Source organism: Pleurodeles waltl, chromosome 10 (assembly GCF_031143425.1).
Source record: "Pleurodeles waltl isolate 20211129_DDA chromosome 10, aPleWal1.hap1.20221129, whole genome shotgun sequence".
NCBI classification, from domain to species: domain Eukaryota; kingdom Metazoa; phylum Chordata; class Amphibia; order Caudata; family Salamandridae; genus Pleurodeles; species Pleurodeles waltl.
The window spans coordinates 129,746,510-129,772,222 of record NC_090449.1 but is presented as its reverse complement, the minus strand read 5'-3'; the positions used below and the strand labels follow the sequence as shown (position 1 = coordinate 129,772,222).

Genomic DNA, 25,713 nt, shown 5'->3' with positions numbered 1-25,713 from the left:
TGACTGAATTAGTGTAGGAATGAGTCTGTAAATGTTTTTGGGGGTTTAATCGTGAATTAGTTGCAACCTATATTTGCGAATTTGCCACAACATTTCACGGGGTGGAGGGCCTAGGCTAAGAGATGTGTGACGTATTCACGAATATTGTATGTGGTGAAAAAAAACGATCCCTTACAGCACTTTTCATTTTGTTGTCCAGCCCCAGCAGCCGTGTCCCGGGACCTTAAGCTTAAGATTGCGGCCGCAACTTTTTGGTGAGATTGCGGCCAGCCTATTACAACTTTCCTGGTGGCACACACATTTGCGAATACTCCACAATCGTCGCAAAAGCATCACGAAGGATCCCCAGCTCTAAATATACAAATGTATTCCCCCTATCTGCAGGTGAGCTGCATAACAAAACCTACCTTTCTTCTAAATTTGGTGTAATTCCGTCCAACGGTTCGGGCTGTAGTCGTGTTCCAAACACCTATGGGAATTAACATGGGAAATGTACGCTTTTTGAGACCCCTTTTTTTCTTGGCTCCCGCTTGACAGATCACCCCGAAACTTCCCATGTGCAACAAGAATCATGGCACACTTAAAAAAAATGTTCATGAAGATTCGTCAAACCGTGCAAAAGATATGGGCAAGCCAAAAAATGCTTTTTCTCCAGAAACATGGTCCTAACTAGCACTACCTACTGGCGACCGCCCGTAGGTAATATATATATATATATTCACTTAAAAAACAAAGGTTACAGGGATGGTATAGTTGGGCACACATTTTAAACGTACAAAACCATAGAAATGCATAGAGTTATTGTTACTGTAACGCAAGGTAACAATAACTCGCACCCCTGCCATCCAGTTTTTTCGTCAAAAATCTTACTGCAAATATTATTACATTGATATTATCAATGATGTTATCAAAAATGTCAGGAATGCTGTAATGTAATTTTTGGAGTATTTAGCAGTGCATGGCAAGGGTGCGAGTTACAGTTACCTAACACACAACCTTTAGTTACTTGAGATAACTCTAACAGGTGAATTTCGATGGTTTGGTACATTTTAAATGTAAGCCGAACTATAATATCCCTGTAACTTTTGTTTTTCAAGTGAATTTCTATGCCCCCCTCTCCCTGCGGATCTGGGGCCCTCCTTCCACAGGGCCCACGACAATTCCATGGAGTAGGCACACGGCCCGCTCCCCCGGCTCATTCCAGCCCTAGGGACCCCATCCCTCATGGCCCAGCCTTCTAAAATATTTTTTGGGGGGGAGGGGGCCACGTGGACCCACTCTACTGGCCAATTTCAGGACTGGGGACCCCATCCACCATGGCCTAGCCTTCCAAAATATTTTTTGTAGGAGGAGGGAGGCCGTGCTCCCACTCCCTACACCGATCTTTGTCCCGAGGACCCAGTCAAAAAGATTAGGGACTGCAGGGGGAGCCTAAAGGCCCTCACAGTCCAAGTTCGCTCCATGCCTCCTGCGGAAGCCAGCAATGCTGTCACAGAGTGGGAGCTGCTAAAGATGCAGCTCTCTCTCTCTCCAAGAGCAATAGTTTCCACTAATTCCCTGCCTGTATCTGCAGGCAGGGCAACAGAGGAAACATCCGCTGCCAGCAAGTGAGAGCTGTTTGATAGCTCTCACTTGCTTGAACCAGAGTGCTAGCTCTGACTTGGTGGGAGCTGTCAAAGCTCATGCCAAGTCAGAGCAGACAGCTATGTCCCAGGTGTAGGCACCCCGAGACAAAGCAGAATCCGGCCTTGAGTTGTGGCGGTCCTCAGGACCATCAATGGCTGCACGAGGGGGTCCGCGTGCCCACCCTCGAATGTAAGTAGCCCAAGGGAGGTGGTGGTCCCTGGGGCTGAGAGGGACAGTAAGGTCCCCCCTTAATTATGGCTAAAGCCCTGTGGAGCTGACAGTCCCCGGGGCAGTTGGGGATGGCGCAACCCCCTGCATTCATTTTGTAAAAGGCCCTGGGGAGGTGGCCGTCCCACCGGCTGGGAGTGGAGCATGGGGGAGCATGTGGCTCCCCCGCATTTATTTACTTTAAAGTCTCAGAGACTTGGTGGTCCCTGGGGCTGCAGAGGGGGGAGGGGGTGCTGGGCAGCACCCCGCATTCATTTCGCTTTAAACCTCGGGGACGTGACAGTCAAAATGTAAATGCCCCAGACCTGGCCAACACAGGGACTGCATTTAAACAAGCATGGGAGACGGTGCTTGCTTTTTTATTTTTTTAAAATAATTCAGCCAATCCGCTGAATCTCCAGCAAAAAATGTTTTAATAAATCTTTTTGTGGGGGGTCCCTCAGGGACCCCACCACCAGAGCTAGGGGGTCAGGGTGTCCCTACCCTGGCCCCTTTATCTTTGTTTAATCTTTTTTTCTGGGACTCAGCTGAAGCCAAGTGCCAACATGGCTGCCAACAATTCCTTGTTGAAGTGCTGGCAGCCAATCAGATCTCAGAATGAGCTCAGGAGGGCTTGCAGAGCCTTCGCATCCCTATATATACAAATTTGTTTTTTCTTTAATTACTCAAAAACAGATCTACACCAAATAACAAAAATGTCACTTTCTGGACCAAGAGCTACCTCTCTGCCAAATTTGGTGTAATTCCATCCAGTGGTTTGGATGCCATTCCTGTTCAAAACCCCTATGGAAAAATACATTGGGAAAAAGTGTTTTGACATCCCCCCTCCCCTCCCCAACCCTTGCTTGACAGATAACCCCGAAACTTTCCAGAAAGACGCTGAAGTGAGTGTTGTATTTTTGGGAACATTTTGTGAAGATTCATCAAACAGCGTCAAAGTCATTAGCAAACCAAAAAATTATTTTTCTATAGAAACTAGGGTCCTAACTATGACTGCCTAGTGGCAATCACCACTAGGTGATTATATTATATATAGAGAGAGAGAGAGAGAGAGAGAGAGCGAGAGAGAGAGAGAGAGAGAGAGGGAGAGAGAGAGAGGGAGAGAGAGAGGGAGAGAGAGAGAGAGAGAGAGAGACAGACAGACAGACCCTGGCCAAAAGCAAAAGTATGTTTGGTCTCTACAAGCACACTTTACCATTGCAGTCCCTGGCAGTTAAGTGGAACTGCTTTTTCTGAAGATGTATTCTTTGTCTAAAGTGGGCTAACTCACTGCCCTATGATACATCATATACATATATTTAAACATGAGATATGGGACAGACCCAGGGAGTCATTGTGGAGTGTGCAAACACAGGACTTGAGGCTAGACATAATCTACCATTTTACAACTGACAGTGAAGGGCATGAGGCGCCTTACACGTCCACAATATCTCATCAATTATATCAATATAAAGTTACATGCTTTTCACTAAACTAACCTATCATAGCAGTTTCCACGCATGCCAACAAAGTAGAGCTCGGTCCTAGTACTCTTATTCCAGGTTAATACAGAACAGCATACATTTGCAAAATGTATCCACAGAGAATTGTGACTTTCTGCTGTCCCTTTCCTCTAATGCTGGCCCACGACAACCATTCATGATGCGGGAATTGTGACTCCATTCTCCTTCAACAACGGTTGTGTAAACTGAGAAGGGCTCCGAGGAGTCCCCAACATAGCTTTCCTTTCGCCTTGGCGTGATGATTCCACTGGTTTCAATAGAAAAGTTCAATAGGGGTCACATTATTCATTTGATTGTTTATCATGCGATTATCAGCCCTGATTAAAACGTGAAGTAGCAATTGATTGAAGGCACCTCAGTGACCTACTTAAAATAGGCTATCGGATTTAAACGTTAATTACTTTCCACAAGTCGTGACTTTCATAGCTTTTGTTTTCCTACCTTGCTGTTTCTCCTCAGCTGTTTAACAAAATTAAATTTTGGTGCGTTCATATGTAAAGCACAGGAATCAATCTATTCACAAGTACATTTAATAAGTTAGAAACAATGGAAAATCATGATAGTGTAATTATATGCTATCTCGTGGTTGAGATATAAAGAAGTTCCTTTGAAACAAAAAAACAAAAGTACGAAAATGCTCAAGGTTTTGCAATATATTGTATTAGTTTTATAGTGCTTTAAATCGCTGATGAGAAACAGAAGTGCTTTCAAATAGAGGCTACTGCACTAGTTCTGCACATCGGTGGCAGACTCAGGTTTCATAGTGTGGCCACTGTGGTGACAGTTTTAAGTCTCGCCCATAAGGTTGGGAGACGTGCTGCAAATATGTTGTGGTGAACTTGCTGCTGTGTTCGAACACAGAGAGGCGGAAAGAGTCAGAGTAACGTTTGCATATACTTATAGCGCGGACCACTGGAATTATGCTGTAGGAGACTGCCAAATTACGTAGCAGTGTTGATCAAATATGTGGCAAGAAAGGCAAGTTATGCTGTGTAATGCAGCACCTTTTATGATTGTTTTATTTTATTATTTTGCAAGCGAAGCAGAAGATGTCTTTCCAACCTAAAGTTGTACTGAGCCTCTATCAAGCCCTGTTCCAGAAGGACACACATATCACTAGAAGGCATTATCTTCCATACCAACAACAAAGTTTGTGGGTCAATCCACAAGCGGTGTGAGGCCCAACCCACTAGAAGATAGTCTAATAAAGCAGGTGATTTGAGATTTTAAGGTGTACACCAAAGAGCGGCAGATGACAAGCCTCAAAGATATACACCTAGAAGCGGCAGTGGGGCACCCGAAGGGTAATTAGAACATTGGAAAGTTGGCAGCTCCATTAAAAACAATGGAGTGCTCCACCCCACAGCGCCAACATTCCAATGTTCTCTTTGTTCACAGCAAGAGCTGTGAACAAACCCTCACGGAGCCCGAGGGGATTTTAATCCCCTCCGCAAGGAATTTATTTAATTTAATAGAACATTCTGCCCTGAGTGGCAGAATGTTCTAATAGCCTTAGAACCCGCCGTAGCGGGCTCTACCGGCTATTAAAGGCCCTCCCCCTTGTTAAAGGCACTCGCCTTCGGCTCGGGCCTTTAACGCAGGAGCAGGCCTTTAATAGCCGGTAGAGCCCGCTACGGCGGGTTCTAAGGCTATATAAGAACATTGGAATGTTGGCAGCTCCAATGAAAGCAATGGAGTGCTCTGGGCTTTTACTGACCGGTAAAAGCCAGCAGCGTCAACATTCCAATCTTCTTTGTTCACAGCAGCAGCTGTGAACAAAGCCTCACAGAGCCTGAGGTGATGGTAATCCCCACCGGTTCCGTGAAGCCTATGTTTTATTTAGGAGAACATTCTGCCCTCTAATGGCAGAATGTTCTAACAGCCTTAGAACCCGCCGTAGCGGGCTTTACAGGCTATTAAAGTTTCTCTCCCTTGTTAAAGGCCCTCGCCTTCGGCTTGGGCCTTTAACGCGGGAGCGGGCCTTTAATAGCCGGTAGAGCCCGCTACGGCGGGTTCTAAGGCTATAGTGAACTTCTGGAGGAATTCTCAACTATTGTGCATCTATGGGACCCACAAAAGAGGATTTCGAACTCAGAACTGTGTCCCAGACAGTAGGTTAAGGGCCTCTGCATACTAGTTTTGGCCATGGAGAAGAGGAAGTGAGCTGCAAGACTTTCTGTGGATAATTCTACAAATTACTGTACGGATTTTCTGAATCTATTCAGGGCCCATGAATAACTGAAAAGATGGAAAAGCCTAATCACACTGAGCGTTGAATGAGTCATCGTTGCTTCTAACAGAGCACCCTTCCCCGGAAATTCCAGAGAGGAAAATATGGAATACTTTGCATCTAGGAAGCTGCAACAATGTTGAATGAAGGACAGTCCATAGCTCGAAGCGTTTGTAAAGAAAAGTCCTGGCAAGTATCCACTTGTGTGAATATGCCTGCAGTCTGCTAAGAGTTGTCTCCTGTACGTTGCTTTCACTGCTCATCTATCATTTAGACTTCTGTTTCCCTCCATCCTAGAGAAATGTGGCCATTGGTTCACTTTACTGGTTTCTTTTTTCAGACAGTTATTTATTCTTCTGAAGGGGTCCTTTCTTCAGCTACTTCATTTATAAGCGTTTCGCCCCATCTACCATGTATCCTATCTCATATATCATCCCAATAGGGAGTTGTGACTAGAGCCATGTATATCTGGGAAGTGCACAAAGACATCTGTAATGAGATAATTACCCATTCAGTAGTGTAACTGCACTTTTGTGCATCAGGCTGTCAACTGAATTATCTTTCTAACTCTGCTTGCACTGTCCTTTTATTTTAATCCTTGTTAGGCTGTCTCTTGAAAGTTTATCTTTTGAGCTTGGCTTTTCCTGCACTTTCTGCCACATCAGCCTCCACTCACATTTGTCACATTTTATTTTATTTTATATCATTAAGTACTGATGCGACTTAACCTGTGGCTATTGCTGTAGTAAAAAGTGAAGTGCAAATGAATAGACTGCTTTAAATAATTACTTTTAAAAGCAATTAGAAAGAACGTATCAGTCGTACATGCAAATATAATAGATTTCCAAAGGTCAAATGACCTCATTTGTAAAAAAAGGCTACATGTTCCTGCTTAGAGGCCATTTCTGGGGATCACCAACCATTTGTGAGCTTTTTTGGTAAGGGCGCACACAGCGTTGCTCAGTTTCTATAAACTCTGCAGACAGGGGGGGGGGCATGCCTATTTCCTCTATGGCACCTCTGCTTCACCATTGCTAATGCAAATGACATTACCTCTCTTTTCCGTCGTTATCACCATGGCTTCCAGAGGTTCTCCCCATCCCTGCCTGGTCTTGGCTGATGCTCGAAAGATGTATGCCAACTCTGGACTGAGATCCATAGCTGTGAACTGTCTAACGGTTGAGCCCACTTCCACCGTAATGAACTTGTTGGGGTTGCCTGTTGCTAGTCGGTAGGCAATCTGGTACCCTGAGATTTTGAAGCAAAAAAATAAAAAACAAAGAAAAAACATAAGAATCAGGGAAGACAGAGTTAGTTCTCATTTTGAACATTTTATCGAGGAAACGTCGGCACCAGACAAACGATAAAGGGCACAGATTTTGGGCACAAAAATTGTCTTCATTTTTTTAAGAGACAAGTTATTTATTTTTGTTGCTATTCATCAGTGCACGGATAAAGCACCACTGAAAGATGAAAGCAATGCATATGAAAAAAAAATTGCTCTTGCGGATGAATGGAAGGACTTTGGAGTAATCAAGAGAAAATAGTGCATAAATGCTGCCTGTGTAAGGTTCTACTGCTTCAGATTAGAAGTGGGTAAGACACTAAAATCTTGAGCCAGACTTGAGCCTAAAGCCTGGTTCTGGCTCATCTTGAGCTCCTGTTCCATCCTCAAGCCCATATCCAGGTAAGCTTTCATGTGACTTCTGCCTGACTCCCTCTCTCTCCAGCTCCCAGAAAATGGCCTTACTGCCAGAGCTAAGGCTAGGACTACCAAATACTGAAATTGGAGAATCAGGTCTGAGTCTTGGCTTTGGGTGCTCGTGTAAAGTGCTCCAAGCCTGTGCTAAATAAAAACTGCAGAAAATGCAAAGAGGTAACAACAAAGCCTTAACTTAAGGAAAGACAAATAGATACACAATTACTGGCTGATTAGTACAAAGTGAAACCAGAAAACACTTCTTTCTCCATTGTCACTTATGAAAGCACTTTCAAGTATATGCATTTAAAATATTAGTTGCACAAAAACCTATTGTTTTTGATTTAATAAAAGTATAATGTTGCTCTATAGTAATCTGGAAAAGGAACACGTGATGGACGGAATGATGAATAATGTCAAACATTCACCCCCAGTACAGAGACCTGGGCCTAAATCCACTGTTTTTTTGCTACCCATGCCATTCCAGTTTGGACCCAGCCATATGCAAATCAGTCTTGACCCTGCCCCCATTGGGAACAGTCCAGCCCGAACTTCCAAGCCAAGTCCTCCCTGGACTGGAAACTAGCATCCTGGGACCGGTTTCAGGGTATTACCCTTCATTAACCAGGCTAGCTTGACTCCAGTGGCACACGGAGCAAGGGACCCTCGTCTCGGCATACCCTTCCCACTTAGGGCAACAAATGCAAAAAGAACAAGTGATGGACAGAATGCTGAACAATGTCAAACATTTACCCCTAGTATAGGGATCTGGGTCTAAATCCATTGCTTTTTGCTACCCTGGGCAGGTACAGGGTTCACATGAAAACTGTCTTGTCTCTTACTTAATAATAGATCATGTTTAAATAATAGCACTTTTAATAAGTGCTTATTAGTGCAGTGTTACAATGTGATCAATTAATGTCAAAGCATCCACATGTTAAAGAAGTATACATTTCTGAATTTTGAAGACACTTCATCATGTTTTATGTGGTTTGTTGTATGAATTACATAGCAAACATTTTCAAGGCTCCGTTTGTGCATGGGCTCGAAGAACCCAGCCAGAACCTTCGCTTGGTTCTCCCTGTTAACCCCCAGGGTGCCTGGGGCGAGCTGGCCTCGTCCAGGTACACGGTTCCCGCGTGCTCTGGACGAGACCAGCTCGTCCTGCACTCGGCCCACGGGGCGAGTGCTAGTGCTCCCCCATGGGCCTCCCACCCACACACCCCCACGCACCGTCATCAGAAGCTGCCGGGGACGTGCTGGAAGCCATTTGCTTCCAGCGCGTCGGCAGGAGAGGACTTCAAGAGGTAACTCTCTCTCTTTCGGGGGTTTTGGGGGGAAAACAGACACAGGGGAAAGGAAAGAGTCTTTCCTTTCTCCCTGTGCCTGTTTTCAGTGGATCTCTGCCCGCGATCGTGGAGCAGGAATCCCCACTAGGCACCAGGGATTTTGTTTTCATTTTCATTTTATTTTGGGGAGCGACCCCTTGGGCAAGGGTCGCTCCCCTTTGGGGCTATTCCAAATCCTATTACGCCCCCCCCCCACCCTCCCCGGTGGCAGATCGGCCGTTTTTTGGCTGATCTGCCCCCCTGGGAAGGGGGGGGGGGGGGGGAGAGTGGTCAAAAACTACTAGACCACCAGGGATCATGTTTTTTTATAAGCTTTTGGGCAGCGACCCCTTAGGCAAGGGTCACTGCCCCGGGGGCAATAATTTTTTTTATATGTTTCGGCCCCCCTTGGGCTAGATCGGCCATGTGTTTGGCCTGTCTCGCCCCCAGGGGGGTCGAAACCCACTAGGCGCCAGGGATTGTGGGTCACCCCCCTAAAGGGGGGAAAATTAGTATTGGCTATTTCTGCCCCCCTTAGGGGCAGATGGGCCTATTTTTTTAGGCCCCTCTGCCCCCAAGGGGGGCAGAAACCACCAATACGCCAGGGATTTTATTTTTTTGTTCCCCTTTTTTTGATTTGTGCTGGGGGTGCCCCATTTTGCAAGGGTCGCCCATAAAGGGGACACAGAGCTGTTGGCCATTTCTGCCCTCCTTGGGGCCGATCGGCCAATTTTTTTTACACCCATCTGCCCCCAACGGGGGCATAATCTACTTAGGCACCAGGGATCATGTGTGTGTGTGTTTTGTGTGGGGGGCGGCACCATTGGCAAGGGTCACCCCCCCCCAAAAGGGGCACATTACTGATGACCATTTCTGCCCACCTTGGAGGCAGATTAGCCTATTTTTTTAGGCCCATCTGCCCCCAAGGCACCAAGATGTCAGAGATTTTTTTGGGGGGTTCCCTTTGTATTTTTGTGTGCTGGGGGTGCCCCCTTTGACAAGAGTCGCCCCACGAAGGGGTCACAGAGCTGTTGGCCATTTCTGCCACCCTTGGGGGCAGATTGGCCTATTTCTTGTTGGCCTTGTGTGTGTGTGTGTGGGGGGAGCGGCCCCTTTGGCAAGCGTCGCTCCCCAAAGGGGGGCACATTACTGATGACCATTTCTGCTCCCCTTGGGGGCAGATCGGGCTATTTTATTTAGGCCTATCTGCTCCTAAGGGGGCAGAAGCCACCAAGACATTTTTTGTGCTCCCCTTAGTTTTTTTGGTGCTGGGGGCGCCCCCTTTCGCCCCCTTTGCCGCCCCCAAACAAGGTATAGAGCTGTTGGCCATGTCTGCCCCCCTTGGGGGCAGATCGGCCTATTAGTTTTAGGCCCATCTGCTCCAAGGGGGGGCAGAAGCCACTTAGGCGCCAGGGACAATTTCTAAGTTCTTGGTGGCGGGGTGTTTGTCAACTGGCGAAGTATTTGTATTTGTGATTATAACAGTTTATTTCTTCTTTTTGTTCTAGTTCAAAACTTTTGCTCCCTTGGCTGTGTATCCTTGCGGTTTTGGCGGCAATTGACCTGCGGTTTGCATAGTTGCATGTTTTAGGTAAGTAAAAGCAAGTTACTCCAAAGGAGTATTGTTGACATGCATGAATGACATGTTTGTAGATGCTTTACTAAATGCAGTATTGTGTGTGAAATTGTCCTTAGATTTGAGCACAATGATATTTGCGTTGCCATATGTCCAACTTGCTTTTTTCTTTTTAGTGGGATATCATTGGTGAATGCTGTGTCTGTGCAGAGTAGTTGCTGGTGAGTAGCTTTTTCAGGCAAGTGAGTGGTACAGTTTTTTAGTACATAACTCTTTGTGATAGAGCTACACTTTGTTTATTACTTATTTTAGTGCTGGTTGTTGTTGGCAATCCATTTGTTGTTAGTGAGGATCATGGCTAGCCACAGAGTGACCGCTCAGCAGGTTGTTGGCATGCTTTTTGAGTCGTCTTCAGCCCATGATTACGAGACTGACTTTGCAATTGAGGCAGAGGAGGAAGTGAGAGATTCTGGCAGTGAGTTTTCTGTCCGAGAGGATTCTTCTGATGAGGAAGCCACTCTCAGTGTAGATCAAGGGCCTGTTTTAGAGGAGGACATTGATGTGCGAATAGTGCAGCAGCCTAGGGCTGAAGGGTTTCCCATTAGAAGACCTGACAACTGGATTGCCCCAAACATGGAGCAACCACAGTTAAATGCATTTACTGGTCTCCCAGTGTGTAGAGTCAATACAGAAAACTTTTTGCCTGTCAATTTCTTTCACTTGTTTATGGACAATGTATTTTTGGTAGAGATTGTGGAGCAGACTAATTTGTATGCAGAGCAATATTTGAGGGACAACGCTGCCAGACTTAGGCCTCAGTCTAGAGCTACTCAGTGGGTTCCCACATATCTGGAAGAGATGAAAAAGTTTTTAGGTTTGACTTTTTTGATGGAGTTGATAAGGAAGCCGTCACTGGCTTCTTATTGGTCTACTAGTCCCTTGATGGCAACGGCTATATTTCCTGCAACTATGACACTTAATTGCTATTTGCTTCTTCTTCGTATGCTGCATATTGTAGATTATGCTTTAGCCTTGCCACGAGATCATCCTGATTGTGACCGTCTTTTTAAAATTAGGCCTGTCCTTGATCATTTTGTAGATCGGTTTTCAGAGGTCTATGTTCCAGGCAAAGAGATAAGTGTGGACGAGTCTTTGGTCCTCTTCAAGGGGCATTTAATTTTTAAGCAGTACATTCCTAGTAAGAGGGCACGGTATGGAATTAAATTGTATATGCTGTCAGAAAGCAGTACAGGATACGTGTATAATTTCCGGGTCTACATTGGTAGGGATTCCAGTATTGATCCTCCTGGTTGTCCGGCAACTTTTGGAGTTAGCGAAAAAATTGTGTGGGAACTTGGTAGATGACTGTTTAACAAAGGTCACCATTTGTATGTAGATAATTTCTATACTGGAGTGCAGTTGTTCAAGGAGTTGTTTGGAGTTGACACTGTTGCTTGTGGCACAATCCGTTCTAACTGGAAAGGCTATCCAAGGGAGCTTGTCTGTAAAAAACTTGAGAGGGGGCAGTGCAGTGCCTTGCGGAACAATGAGCTGCTAGCTCTAAATTTTCAGACAGGAGGGATGTGTACATGCTATCTACCATCCATGATGAGAGTCCACACACTCCCATCAGCTAGTGTGACTGCTGTATCAGGCGTGTGGGCGTATTTAAGTGATGGGCCCTGGAGTGGCACTGTCTGTCGCTGCGAGTGTTGTAATGTGCTGGGCCCATGGCTGACGGCGAGAATGGTCTTGTGCATGTCGTGTATGAAAGGTATGTGAATGGACTGTAAAACAGTTGGTGCCTTGACGCGGCTTTACAGCTCACGAGCTGTGAGTCACTGGTTCTGTTTTTTGGCCTTTCAGTTATTAACAGTGCATTTCACTTTTGTGAAATCTCTTGTTACTAAAATGTTGTCTACTGAACCATCACTCACCCTCGTGCCAAATCCAACCAGTATGTGTGGTAAAAATTACAAAACCTGCTCTGCTGTAATCAGGTGTCGAGGCACACTTGTGACAAGCTAGGTGTTTCAGGTGGGACCCTGATGATGAAGCATGCCACCAACTTGGTTGGTGGGTGAGGGGTCTTTTTCACATAACCTAAGTGTGTTTCTTTTAACAAATTTAGTGTTTGGCACATCACAGACGTACGTGGACACATCAAAATGATATATTGCAAAACTACCTGTGTTTGGAGGGGAGGAGGCACCTATGTTTTTGGTCCTGGGTGCGGCCTTCATCTAGGGAAACCTACCAAACACAGACATTTTTTTAAACTAGACACCTCAAGGAGTCCAGAGAGGTGTGGCTTGTGTGGATCCCCCAACATTTTCTTACCCAGACTCCTCTGCAAACCTCAAAATCTGCTTTAAAAGGCATATTTTCCTGACTTTTCTTAGTAGGATCACCGCTCCAGCACACAATTCCTACTCCCCAGCGTTCCCCTCAGTCTCCGAAGTAAAATGACACCTCACTTGTGTGGGTCCCCAAAGCAGAGTCAGCCTAAAGATGTATAAAAGAAGAATATGTGCTTATCAAATCGCTGTGCTATCCCCTCAATCTCTACAAGTTTTTGGCCTTTTTCTGTTGCAGGCACCTGGCCCACCCACACAAGGGAGGTATCATTTTTATCGGCAGACTTGAGGAAACGCTGGGTGGAAGGAATTGTGTGGCTCCTCTCAGATTCCAGAACTTTCTGTCACTGAAATGTGAGGAAAAATTGTTTTTTAGCCAAATTTAGAGGTTTGCAAAGGATTCTGGGTAACAGAACCTGGTGAGAGCCCCACAAGTCACCCCATCTTGGATTCCCCTAGGTCTCTAGTTTCTGAAAATGCACAGGTTTGGCAGGTTTCCCTAGGTGCCGGCTGAGCTATAGGCCAAAATCCACAGGCAGGCACTTTGCAAAAAACACCTCTGTTTTCTTTGAAAAAAATGTGATGTGTCCATATTTTGTTTTGGGGCTTTTTATGTCGCAGGCGCTAGGCCTACCCACACAAGTGAGGTACCATTTTTATCTGGAGACTTGGGGGAACATGGAATAGCAAAACAAGTGTTATTGCCCCTTGCCTTTCTCTACATTTATTCCTTCCAAATACAAGAGAGTGTGTAAAAAAGACATCTATTTGAGAAATGCCCTGAAATTCACATGCTAGTATGGGCACCCCGGAATTCAGAGATGTGAAAATAACCACTGCTCCTCAAAACCTTATCTTCTGCCAATTTGAAATACAAAGGTTTTCTTGATACCTATTTTACACTCTTTACATTTCAGCAATTTAATTTCTATATACCCGGTATAGAATGAAAACCCACTGCAAGGTGTAGCTCATTTATTGGCTCTGGGTACCTAGGGTTCTTGATGAACCTACAAGCCCTATAAATCCCCGCAACCAGAAGAGTCCAGCAGATGTAACGGTATATTGCTTTCAAAACTCTGACATCGCAGCAAAAAGTTACAGAGTAAAACGTAGAGAAAAATTTCAGTTTTTTTACCTCAATTTCAATATTTTTTTATTTCAGTTGTTATTTTCTGTAGGAAAGAAACCCTTGTAAAATATACACAAATTACCCATTGCTGAATTCGGAATTTTGTCTACTTTTCAGAAATGTTTAGGTTTTTGGGATCCAGCATTGGTTTCCTACCCATTTCTGTCACTGACTGGAAGGAGGCTGAAAGCACCAAAATTCGTAAAAATGGGGTATGTCCCAGTAAAAAGCCACAATTGTGTTGAAAAACTGGATTTTCTGATTCAAGTCTGCCTGTTCCGGAAAGCTTGGAAGCTGGTGATTTTAGCACCGCAAACCCTTTGTTGATGCCATTTTCAGGGGAAAAAACACAAGCCTTCTTCTGCAGCCCTTTTTCCCATTTTTTTAAAAAACACACAAAATGTTCACTTTATTTTGGCTAATTTCTTGGCCTCCTTCAGGGCCCACAAAGTCTGGGTACCTCTAGAATCTCTAGGATGTTGGAAAAAAAGGACACAAAATTGGCATGGGTAGCTTATGTGGACAAAAAGTTATGAGGGTCTAAGCGCGCCCTGCCCCAAATAGCCAAAAAAGGGCCTGGCACCTATGGGGGAAAAGGCCTGGCAGCGAAGGGGTTAATTTGTTGGAACACTCATTTCTACTTCAGATTACTATTTGTGTTTCGAGGCATCTTTCCCTGTAAGGTGGATTTAAAGCTATCCTATGTCTATTCTAGTATGTAAACATGTGACTGATAGTCTGTTGAGATGGCAAACACTTTACCAGTTTGACGGCTTAGAACGCTAATATGCATCTGATGGCACCAAGGGCTGAGGCTAATGTGGTCTGCTGGAAGCTGGGCTACTGCTGAAGGATGTGGGGACAAGTTACAGCTAGTTAAGGCATATCTAAGCTGAGTTGGGAGGATACTATTTTGCGTTCTAAGAGCATGTTTGCCTAACCTATTTAGCGTGTTAGTAGACTATTACAGAGAAGCTAAGGCCCAGTGTGCCTGTCCATGAGAGGCAGATGGATCAAGTCCAGACCCCCTACAGTCTTCTCCATCTTGAGCGTATTACCACAGATATTTGAACACAGGACTCGTATTTATGTCCTGAAACCACACAGACAAAGCATGTGTGCCATCTCTTACCCGCTCGCTTTCTAGTTCTGTCCATCCTTCTCTCCTTCCCACGACATATTCCACAGTGCTGAAGATGAACTGACTGAACGAATATTTTAAGAGCCGTGTCACACGTGTGCGCAGTCGCTTACTGGCTTTCTAGCTCCCTCTGTCCCACTCTCCTGCTCATTACACTTTCCTAACACCTGAGCACTGCAGAACAGAGGGCATGGCCAGTGAACCCCTGCAGCAGGCAAGCACTCAGGTAATTCATCAGAAACCCAGGCAAGTCGCAGCATCTGCTTCCATCCTCCGGCCCACTCGGAGATGCTGGGTCAGCATCTGCAGTGATTTAGAGTGCCAGCCTCATAATCCTTTAGCGGCGCGGCATATGGCCGCTCCCAGGCAGCCGGCTTGGTGCCAGCGGTGGTGTGGAAGACCCGGGGTTGGGGGCGATCACCTAGGAGCGCCATTTCCCGCCCGCGCGAGGAGTGCAGCGCTTATTAACCGGGATGGCTCTGAAACCTGCCGAGCTCTGGCTCCTGTCCGGCCTCCCCGCCGGATGGCTCGGCTAGGCGCGCGCAGGCCATCGCTCATTATTAATGCTCCGACTGCGCCAATCAGCGGGCCGCAAGCACACACGCGGCGAGGGCCGCATCCGCCCAGGCGGGCGACGCCAAATGTTCAAACGCTCTCTGCAAATTCTGAGTCCCGTCTGTCAGGCCGGCTTGGTCGCTGGGCTCGCTGGTATATTTCAACCCAGCTGCTAAATTCCAAAAACCATTCAAGCCAGATCTGCGGGCCTGCTTTTTTCTTGGCCCACTTCGACTGAAAGCCTAATTGTTAAATGTCTCCTCGCGTGACGCGCGGAGGGGCGCACAATAGTAATTTAATGCCTGCTGACCACGCTGCAGACAGATTTGTGTCTAAGCGGAAGCCTACCCTTCGAATGACACCCGTTGTTCCAGGACTATTATGCGGGTACTTCCCACAGGGCGCATGCAGCCCGAGCTGTTTACCTCATGCACAGATCACAACAGCATACTAAAATGTCACATGTAGTGGTTTTATCCAGTGCTGCCTACAAATCACTCAGGAAGCCGGGACTGGCAAAGGGCCAAACTGGTAGGTAGGTTTTGGTATTACAAGATGTACCCAAACACTGCTCTTTTACTGTTAGATAGATGGATCTCGGTATTAAACGAGTAAAGTTCTTTGGCACTTAGAAAAAGGTTTATTTTGACCTAGTTGAAATTCATTTTTTAAGTAGCATACTGAAACCAATATCAGACCCAGGACTGCAAGAAGTGACCTGGTCTGAGAGAGGAAAAAGATGAGCAACACTTAAAACGTTTTTGGTCCTCGCTGTCAGCTAAGCGGGACAGCACAACACAAGCAGCGTCATTTATGTACAAACACCTCATTTAATGTCAGATTCTCAAAAGTAGTGCTGCATAAACGCGTCCATCCTAGCAGTGTGCGCAGTTTTGGGACCACCCATTTCTTTAGGACAGAGACCTGATTGCCACTGTAGGCCTCCACCCTGAGAAGAAAGAGCTATCTTCCTGTCACCACTGTACTGAAGTGGAGGACAGAGTTCTTTGAGCTGTACAATCGCCAAGATTAAGATTAAATGGACCATAATCCCCCAACCATAGGCCAAAATACCACCAACACAAGAAAACTACATCCTCAAGGCATGCAGTAACAAGGAAATGTGTCTCACTTCAATCCTGTCCTTATACGACTTCTCCGGAGTTCCCTCCCTGAGCACATCATTGATAATCGCAGTTTCAAAAGGAGCTCAAGAGGTCTCTCCCTGCGTTAGCATCTCCCCCATATACCAATACAGTTGTGTACTGCTTCAATTCTGACATGCTGTTACTAGTGCACACTGCATTTCTCCCGCCCTCCTACTGTTTTTTGGCATTTCAATGACCCACTTGTCCATGGTTTTCAGGTCATCTCTTTCTTCTTTTCTTTGCTGGGTTTTATATTGGAACGTAGGGCACATACTTTTACGAGACAAGGGCTTGTATGGACAGAGTTAAATCTGAAATTGTGATACAATAAAGTCAAACACTTTGTTCAGCATGGTCAAAGCACTGGCACAGAGCCCAATGACAAAATCCTTCGATTGCTCACCTCTTTTTGTAATGTCAAGCTTTCTAAGACATCACAGGCACCCTCACTTAACGCAATTTTTAACCTTCTCATCTGACACACATTTGGAAGCTCGACCTTTTTTAAATACAATGATGCCAAAAGAATCATAAACTGAATCCTGAAACTTAGCTCCTAGTACCTCAACCCCTGCTCGAGTGGCTAAGAAAATGATCTCAAATGCCAGGCAAAGTACAGGCAATATCGCACTGGTAGCCTTGGAGTAATAGCAAGAAGAGCACCTTTTCCACTCCTGACACCTGAGAAAGCACAAACCAGAAAAAGACAGGCTGGGCTCTATCACTGTGTCCTGACAGGTGAACAGATATGACGGAGCCCTGATACAACAGGCTAGAATGAAGGTAAATTGGCTCCGTCCCTGGCTCCCTGTCTGACCAATGTCCACTCAAAGGTCTCCCATGCCCCACCATGTCTTTCAAAGTGGAGTAGCTACAGGCTGCCTCACTTGCCAATGCAACATGTTTGCCTCTGCCTGGTTTCTTTAGGCACAAGGCTAGAACCACTGGTTCAGGTTCGTGGGTTTTGCCTCTCAAGTGTTTCTAGTCACTGGCTATCTCTGTGACAAAGACAGCGGCTCCAGGGCCCAGGAGCTTTATATCCTACTTTACAAACAGACTCATGACAGGGCCTTAAGTAGGATGAAAAAAGTGTTTGTGTTTGGGGGGGTGAGGGGGTCCCTGAAATAAGCAGGGCCTATATAATTGTGGGCAGGGCTCAACATATGCACTAACATTCCCATAGAGTGCCACTCTACGCACACATTTGCATGGAATCACAACTGCAACTGGTATATGTGGCCATTGCTCTGTGCGCTTTGCAAGGGGGTCAAGGATTGGATGATCACGTATTCTGAGCTTCTTTTTGCGCCACTGACAAGCACTGAGAGAAACTCACACTGCCTTCAGCCACAACTCAATTCTACCCCCTTATAAATACATGGATGTAACCCAATCCAAATTATGCACTAAATAAGAGTAATAGGTACCTGAAAAAATACCGCAACACAACATTCTGAAGAAAAGTAAACACTCATATTGAATGCAAGATTAGGTAAAGCATGTGAAACATAAGCAGGAACAACATGGATTACCTTAATGTTTTTTTTACACTTTTTGTTCAGAAATCGAAGTGTTTTTGTTTGAAAAATTTAGGGCACGAATACAGGGCCCGAAAAGGACCAGTTTCAATGTCCATTTTAAATCACTACCAGGTCCGAGACCCAGAAGAACCCGGCTCACTTAAGCCCTGCTTATGGCCTAATCGAGAGTTTGCAAGACAGGTACTCTGTCACAAACGTGACGGATAACCCATCCATCTTATTACAAGTGGCATAGCACATAGTACTCTTGTAATAAGGTGGACCAAATATTCGTCACGTTTGTGACAGATTAACCTGCATGCCAAACTCTAAATCGGGCACTAAATTCTCCTGACAGGGAGCAAACGCGCACACTATTTTACATGGAAAGCATGCAGTCACACCTAGCGACCCAAAGTGCTTTTCTTTCATATTAAGCATGGTCACGAGTACTGTTTCCTCAAGGTAATATGGCAGGCTCCCTTTAAAACTCTAAAATAATCCTTCTGGGAAAACCTACACAAAAGTCAAGGATCTGTTCATCTGCAAGGCAACCCTTCGAGATACTTCGTTTTGGCACTTCTCGCATTTCATTCCATTGGGTCCTCTTGTGTATTTTCGTAGCAGCTTGCTGTTTATTGTTTCATTAGTTTTTAATGATTATTTTCAAGCTGGTACTTTCCTAGCTTAGGTGTTCTTTGATGCTCTTTCCAGTCTTGAACAACAGTCTGCTCACAAATTTGACACCCGTTTGTGATCCGGCCCTAGTCGGTCCAATTGTTTCTGAGTAATGGGTAGCAAGGGGGAGCCATTCTCCTACTAGGGGAAGCCCATTCCTCTTATTGTCTTAAGTCCCAGTTCAAATATCCGGACATAAAAAGAAAGGAGACAAATGAATACTGTAAACACGGACGTTGCCAATCAGCCCGTCCCCGTAATAACTAAGCAGTTAAATGACGGGAGTTAATTTACAACAATACTGCTTTAGACAATCTAAGGCTGTTCTATTATGGGGAAAAACTAAACAAGGTTTTGCGGCTTAATCAGGGAAAAAAGCGCCACTCTGAAGACTGCTGATTTTGGAGCTCTGCGACTCGAGGGGCCCCAGGGCCGTTAAGGCACCACGGGAGCAGAATCCGAAATTACTTTTTGTGGATTACGACGCCATTTCTGGTTCTCGGCGGACATCTTGTGTACACCCTGCAGGCTGCAAGTAGCTGCTCGAACAGCACGAGGCTTATCATCCAAAGCCGAGTCACGCGAAGATATTCCATTGCAGATGCGCACAGACAGACTTAAAGGACATGTCCCTAAAGATAGCAGGCAGCACTTCTCAAAAATGTCTTTTAGAGCAGAGAGAATGAATAGTGAAGAATTAAACAAGGCATGTGTCGAATGAGGTTGGCTTGGGTGGCCATCACGAAGCCTGCGGAAGAGATGCTATCAACGTCAAGGGGGCCCTTCAGGTAAACACAGACATGCAAACAAGGGCTTCCTCCCGCCAGGTGCCTGCTAGTGCTCTGCGCTGCTAATCTTTTCCTAAAATGCTGGAGTATGTTTTGATATGGATTACAAAGGCCTGCTGTAAGCGGCGAACGTGCCTGCATCGGAGGGCCTCGGCGGAGCATCGATTCAAAGGTGCGCAGTTAAAAGGCACTCTTGCAGATACATGTTTTCTCTCTCCTGCATTCTTCACAGTTCCCCAGTGGACCTATGATGCTTTTGCTCAAAAATGTCAAGTTGCCTCCATCAGCTGCTGCAATCATAACATAGGAGCAGATCTTCAAAATCACGTTTGAAGGCCCCACAGGGAGACTCATAGTAGAAAAGACATTTGGAACACAGCTCATCCACTATTTAAAACTTTTCATATAGTTTTAGGTTTAACTGGTCTGTATTTTTCATAGGCCTCTGAGGAATCAAAACACAGACAGTATATGAGTGAGTCAGACAATCTGTGAAACATACACTGAGGAATCAATAGTTTCTTACCAATAACACTAATGGAAAGATAAACAACTGGAGACAAGGTAAGGTGTGTGTGTGTGTGTGTGTGTGTGTGGTGGGGGTGGGTGGGGGGGGGGGGGGGGAGGTGGTTTTTGCCTTACTGCAAAACAAGAGGACTGCAGAGAAAATGGTCTTTGGAACGACATCATCTTTACATCCACCTGTTATCACGCAGTCCTCTAAATCTTCTATTCCCTGTTCTCATATTCAAACATACCACTGATAACCATGGCTCTCCATGGTGTTGAGTGATGTAGACCAGCGATTCTTAACCTTTGGACATCCGTAAATCCCACTTAATCGTTACTGGAATCCGAGGACCCCCAGCTGAGTCAACATTGGAAGCTTGGGACACCCAGCACAAGTAATTTCTATGATTTGAACTTCATAACAATATACGAAAACAAGTATACAACAAGAAAGCTAAAATAGTGAAATATTTTGTTTAATTTGCAATTAAAGAAAATGTTACACATTTTTCAAATTTCTTTATTTGTATATATTTTATTCATTTTCAATGTATTAATTTTAGTATTGGTTAATTTTGAAACACAGTTGCAGACATCCCTCGTAGGCCTCGCAGACCCCCAGGAGTCCTCAGACTATAGGTTATGAACCACTGGCGTAGACACCTGACTTTCTGAACTATGTTTGCATATTTTAGTAATAATGACTATTTTACCCTCTGCCTCTCTCTAGGAAGAACAGAACATTTGTATTGCACCATCCTTTTACCAGAAGTAATGGACAGGATAACTGCTGACACCATTAAGATATTTACCTTACTCACTGGCATTAAATTACGTTTTTAATTCTCTTGGTCACAAGTTCCTGCCAAAAGGATTTAGCCACAGGGCCAAACAGAGTGACACTCACTTATTTGAGAAAAAATGGAATAGCTATGACCCTAGAATCTCAAGACTAGACACAACCTTCATGTTGATCAGCAAACATTAACTGTTTGCACTTGTAGGCCAAATTGGGTCTAAGGCTCTTATCCAAAAGCTAAGGATCTATTAAAGCTTTACAGAAGGGAGCGGGGAATCCTGATGCTTGGTACACATTCGTCTTCGAACTTACACTGAGGCACATGCATGCAGGAAAAGCAAAAGACACACAGGTACCAGTCTTTAAGGATATTAAGGAAGGTGGACGATAAGACCGGATAGATAGCCAGTGCAAGACATCAAGGAAAATCGTAGCTCAATCCCATCAAAAGAAACGTTTCTCAGGTCTTTTGTATGCAGGACTAAAGATAACATATTAGTATAGTACAAGTTACTTACCTTTGGTAACAATATATCTGGTAGAGACATATTCCAGTTGCAGATTCCTTACCTAAGGATGTCTCCCAGGCGTCAGAGAGTTTTTTTCAAGCAGTACTGCTGCGCTCCGTTAGGAGGCGTCAGTCGACTCCGTGGGCATCGTGGTTGCCATGATGACGTCGCAGTCGTATATAGGTGCCACCCAGGCGCACTGACGTCAGTTTCTTTTCACAACCTTCCACGCCAGAAGCGTGGAGACATGAAAAACACTGAGAATGTAGCACCAAACTAGGGCCCTTGAAGGGAAGTTCCAGTCCCTAGAAATCAGTTGTCAGAGCAGGGAGGATGGGTGGGTCAGTAAGGAATCTGCAATTTGGATATGTATCTACCAGATATATCATTACCGAAGGTAAGTAACTTGTTAATCTGATAGCGACTTCTAGTTGCTGATTCCTTACCTTAGAATAGACCAAAGGCCTCGGATCTCCACCTCTCCTATGTGGCCGCCCCATCCCAGGAGTGACACATCTATCACTACTGTGAGATCTGGCTGGGGAAGGGAGAGGGATTTGCCGTTGACCCAATCTGGATTAGACAACCACCACTGCAGGTCTTTTGCAGTTCCCTCTGAGATCTGAACCATATCTGAGAGATTCCTCTGATGTTGCGCCCACTTGTACCCCAGGTCCCACGGCAGAGCCTACATATGCCATCTGGCATGTTAGACCGGCAGGAGGCCATAAGGCACAGCAGCTTCAGAGTCAGTCTCACCGAAATCCAGGATAGAGGCTGGAACATCGGTATCATAGCCCAAATATCCTGGACTCACTTTTCGGGAGTTTAAGTCTGAAACTGCACTGTGTCCGGAACAGCTCTGATGAAAGGGAGCGTCTGAGAGGGAGCCAAGTGTGATTTCGGGACGTTTACAGTGAACCCCAGCAAAAACCGGAGGTTCACCGTAGTCTGGAGGTGGGAGACGACAATCTGGGGGCGTGTCTGCCTTCAACAGCCAGTCGTCAAGGTAGGGGAAGACTGGAACCCGTAACCTGCACAGATGAGCTGCAACCTCTACCTTCACTTTTGTGAACACCCGAGGTGCGCTGGTAAGGCCAAAGTGGAGCACGGTGAACTGAAAGTGCTTGTGGCCTACTGTGAATCACAAGTAACGCCTTTGGGCCAGCAGGACGGGAATGTGAAAATAGGCATCCTACAAGTCCAACTCTACTAGCCAGTTTCCAGGGTCCAGGGCAGAATGGACCCCAGCTAGGGATAGCATTTTGAACTTCTCCGTCTTGAGGAAGAGATTGAGGGACCTGAAATCTTGATAGGGCGAAGACCATGGTCCTTTTTGGGCACCAGAAAGTAGCAGGAATAACAACCACAACCTACTTCTGGCGCAGGGACACTCTCTATGGCTCCCTTGGGCAAGAGAGCCTTCACCTCCTCGCGGAGAAGTGACATATGATCCTCTGACAGATGATTGAATGATGGTGGCATGGCTGGAGGAGAAGTCTCGAAGGGGAGGGAGTAGCCCTTTCGGATGATTTGTAAGACCCACCTATCTGTGGTAATGGATTCCCAATGGGGCCAAATAATGGCAAATCCTGCTGCCAACTGGTCCCAGATGTTCTGACGTTCTAGAAAGGTTTGGAGGCAGAGGAGGGGGCGTGAGTGGACTAAGCGGCCCACTGACTCCCTGATCCAGAGCTCATAGGATCCCTCCTCCACGCAGGAGCTGTACAACATGCGCGGGTCAGTGGCCAGGTGGAAACGAACGTTGGGTGCCCTTCCGTAAACACAAAAGGGGCGAAAGGAGGACTGTTGGGGGTGAGGAGCAGCTGCGAGGTCAAGGGACCGAGCCGTAGCCTGGGAATCCTTGAAGCGCTCGAGCGTGGACTCAGCCTAGTCTCCGAAGAGACAGGTGCCATCAAAGGGCATGTCCATCAAGATTGCTGGACATCCCCAGGGAAGCTAGACGTCCTCAACCAGTCATGGCGTCTCAATGCCACCGTTGATGCAACCGATCTGCCCAGTGAGTTAGTTGTATCCAGTCCACAACAAATCATTAACTTTGTTGCATCTTTCCCGTCTGTAACGGCTTGGGAGGGAATGGTCCAGGCCTCCTCTGGAACTCGAGGCAGATCTTGCGTGACTGTATCCCAGAGAGTATGGGAATAGTGGCCCAAAAAGCAAGCAATGTTCATGGACCACAACACTAGACTGGCGGAAGAAACCATCTTCTTCCCCAAGTTGCCCGGTCTTTTTGATTCCCTGTCCGGAGTAGTGGTAGGGAATGCGCCGGAGGATGAAGAAGCCTGGATGACAAGGCTCCCAGGCAAAGGTGTTGGGCCAGGAATTTTGGGTTGGTTGGTACAGACAGATGGCAGCAGTCAACCGTCCTATTCACAGGAGCACCTGTGCTGGGTCTGGACCAGGTACCCAGAAGGAGGTCCGTAAGTGCTTCATCAAAGGGAAGGAGGGGTTCCGAGTTAGGGGCCCCAGGCTGAAGCACTTCAGTCAGGAGGTTAGTCCTGAGGCTTGAGGTCCAAAACCTCAGCAGCCCTTCTCACCACCACTGGGTAGGACGCATCCTCTGTAGCCACAGTAGGGGAAAAAGCATGCCAGCATCAGGGGAGCTGTCCAACCCATTGGCATCACCCAAATCCTGAACCCACTCCATTTCAGGGTCAAACTGTTATTCTAAACGGTCCAGCGATCCCTTTACACTAACCTCATATCTGTACCCACAGCAATAGGGGTCAAGATCAACCCTGGGCCCAGGAAAGCCCATGGAAAATGGAATCGGTGTTGAGCGGCGCCGTTCCAGATCCAGGTCGTCGGGAAGTAGTATAGAGTCAGCGTTGATTGTGGGCCCAACCGACGTCAGGAGCGTCGACGTCTGGCCCGACATCGGGGAAGGCCGCATTGGCATAACCGGTGTCGGGATGGATCGGAAGCAGATCCGGAGGTGCCCTCCGGAGTCGGGGCCAAAGCCGATGACTTGGAACCCGAGGGGGCCCTCACCGACTTCCCTAGGCCTGAGGGCGCCATGGGTGGGTTCTCTGCCCAAATATGAGGTGCATGGCCTCAAATTTCCTTGAGTTGGGAAAACGGTGGCACCAGCTCCCAGAAAGTCAGGGAGGCGCGGAGCAGACCCAGACGGAGGTCTAGAGCATCTACGCTCTTCCCACGTATCGTCATCCAAGTGATGGGGTGAAGTCAAAGAATGTTTGGCCATCTTCCACTTATCTTGGGACCCGAGTGTCCAGATGACATGGACGACGAAGAGTGGTGCTGACTCCGTGACCAGTCTCCTGACCTTCCTCTCGAATGAGAACGGGAATGACACGGAGTCGAAGTGCTGGGCCGCCATGAGCTTTAGGGACTGCCCTCTCAAAGCCTTCAGGTTCATGGCCCGACACTCGGAGCACAACTTCGGGTCATGGTCATGTTTCAGACACCAGAAGCACATGAGGTGTGGATCCGTCACCTACATCATTCGGTGACAGGAGTCACAGGGTTTGAATTCGGTCTTACAGGATATCCCTCGATGCATCCAAAACTCGTAAAAAATGAATTGACAAAAGTGTTGCAGTTAAATAAATGACCGGGGTAGCTCATCTCCGGATCTGTGCATAGGCTGGCGTGGAAAGCAAAGAACTGATGTCAGCGCGCCCGCCTGGGTGTCTATAAATGACCACAACGTCATCACGGTGACCACGATGCCAACGACGCCCACAGAGTCGACTGGTACCACCTAACGGTGCGCAGGGTACTGCTCGAAGAAAAATCTCCACATCCAGTCTGACGGCAGGGGGAAATTCTGAGGTAAGGAATTTGCAACAAGAAGTCTTTATCAGATTGGGAGAACAAGGTGAAAGAAATTACAAATAAATTGGAAAAAATGAAGACCATCCCCGTTGAAAGAACTGTTATCTTTCCAATGGTTTTGCCTTACTTAAACAGGGGCACATTGCAGTTAGACTAGGCACATCTGGACAATGCGAAGCAAATCAAATGGAGGAAACAAATTATATGACTTTGATTCTATTTGTTATAAATAAAGGAAAAGTTGCCCCACATTTTAGTTAGTGTGCCCTCTCAACAGCATTATTTGGAAGAGATGAAAAAAATAGTTAGTAGGAGGGCCTCCGCTATACCAAAATGCCAAAGACATCATGGTATATATTTGGAGACCGGGACATCAAGGCTACAAGAAAGGCAACCAGATTGTTCCTGTGGCATCTCGGAAACTAAGTGCAAGTCTGGCCACTAGTGACTAAAGCCTTTGACCATTTTTTTTGTTTCATGCTGGTGGACTCCTAATGGAATGGTGGGGGGACATAGACAGAAAAGGAGGGGGTGGGAGCACAGGGAATGAGATTTTGATCCTATATTA

At 46.3% G+C, this 25,713-nt stretch overlaps 1 protein-coding gene across 1 annotated transcript in view; it reads right to left on the bottom strand.

The window, feature by feature from the left end:
* Nucleotides 1-25,713, bottom strand: part of SDK1 (sidekick cell adhesion molecule 1) — a 2,061,301-nt gene that overhangs the window by 367,691 nt on the left and 1,667,897 nt on the right. The window contains exon 29 of the mRNA XM_069209963.1: nucleotides 6,640-6,834. Within this exon, the coding sequence (XP_069066064.1) occupies nucleotides 6,640-6,834 (195 nt within the window). The remainder of the gene's footprint in view (nucleotides 1-6,639; nucleotides 6,835-25,713) is intronic.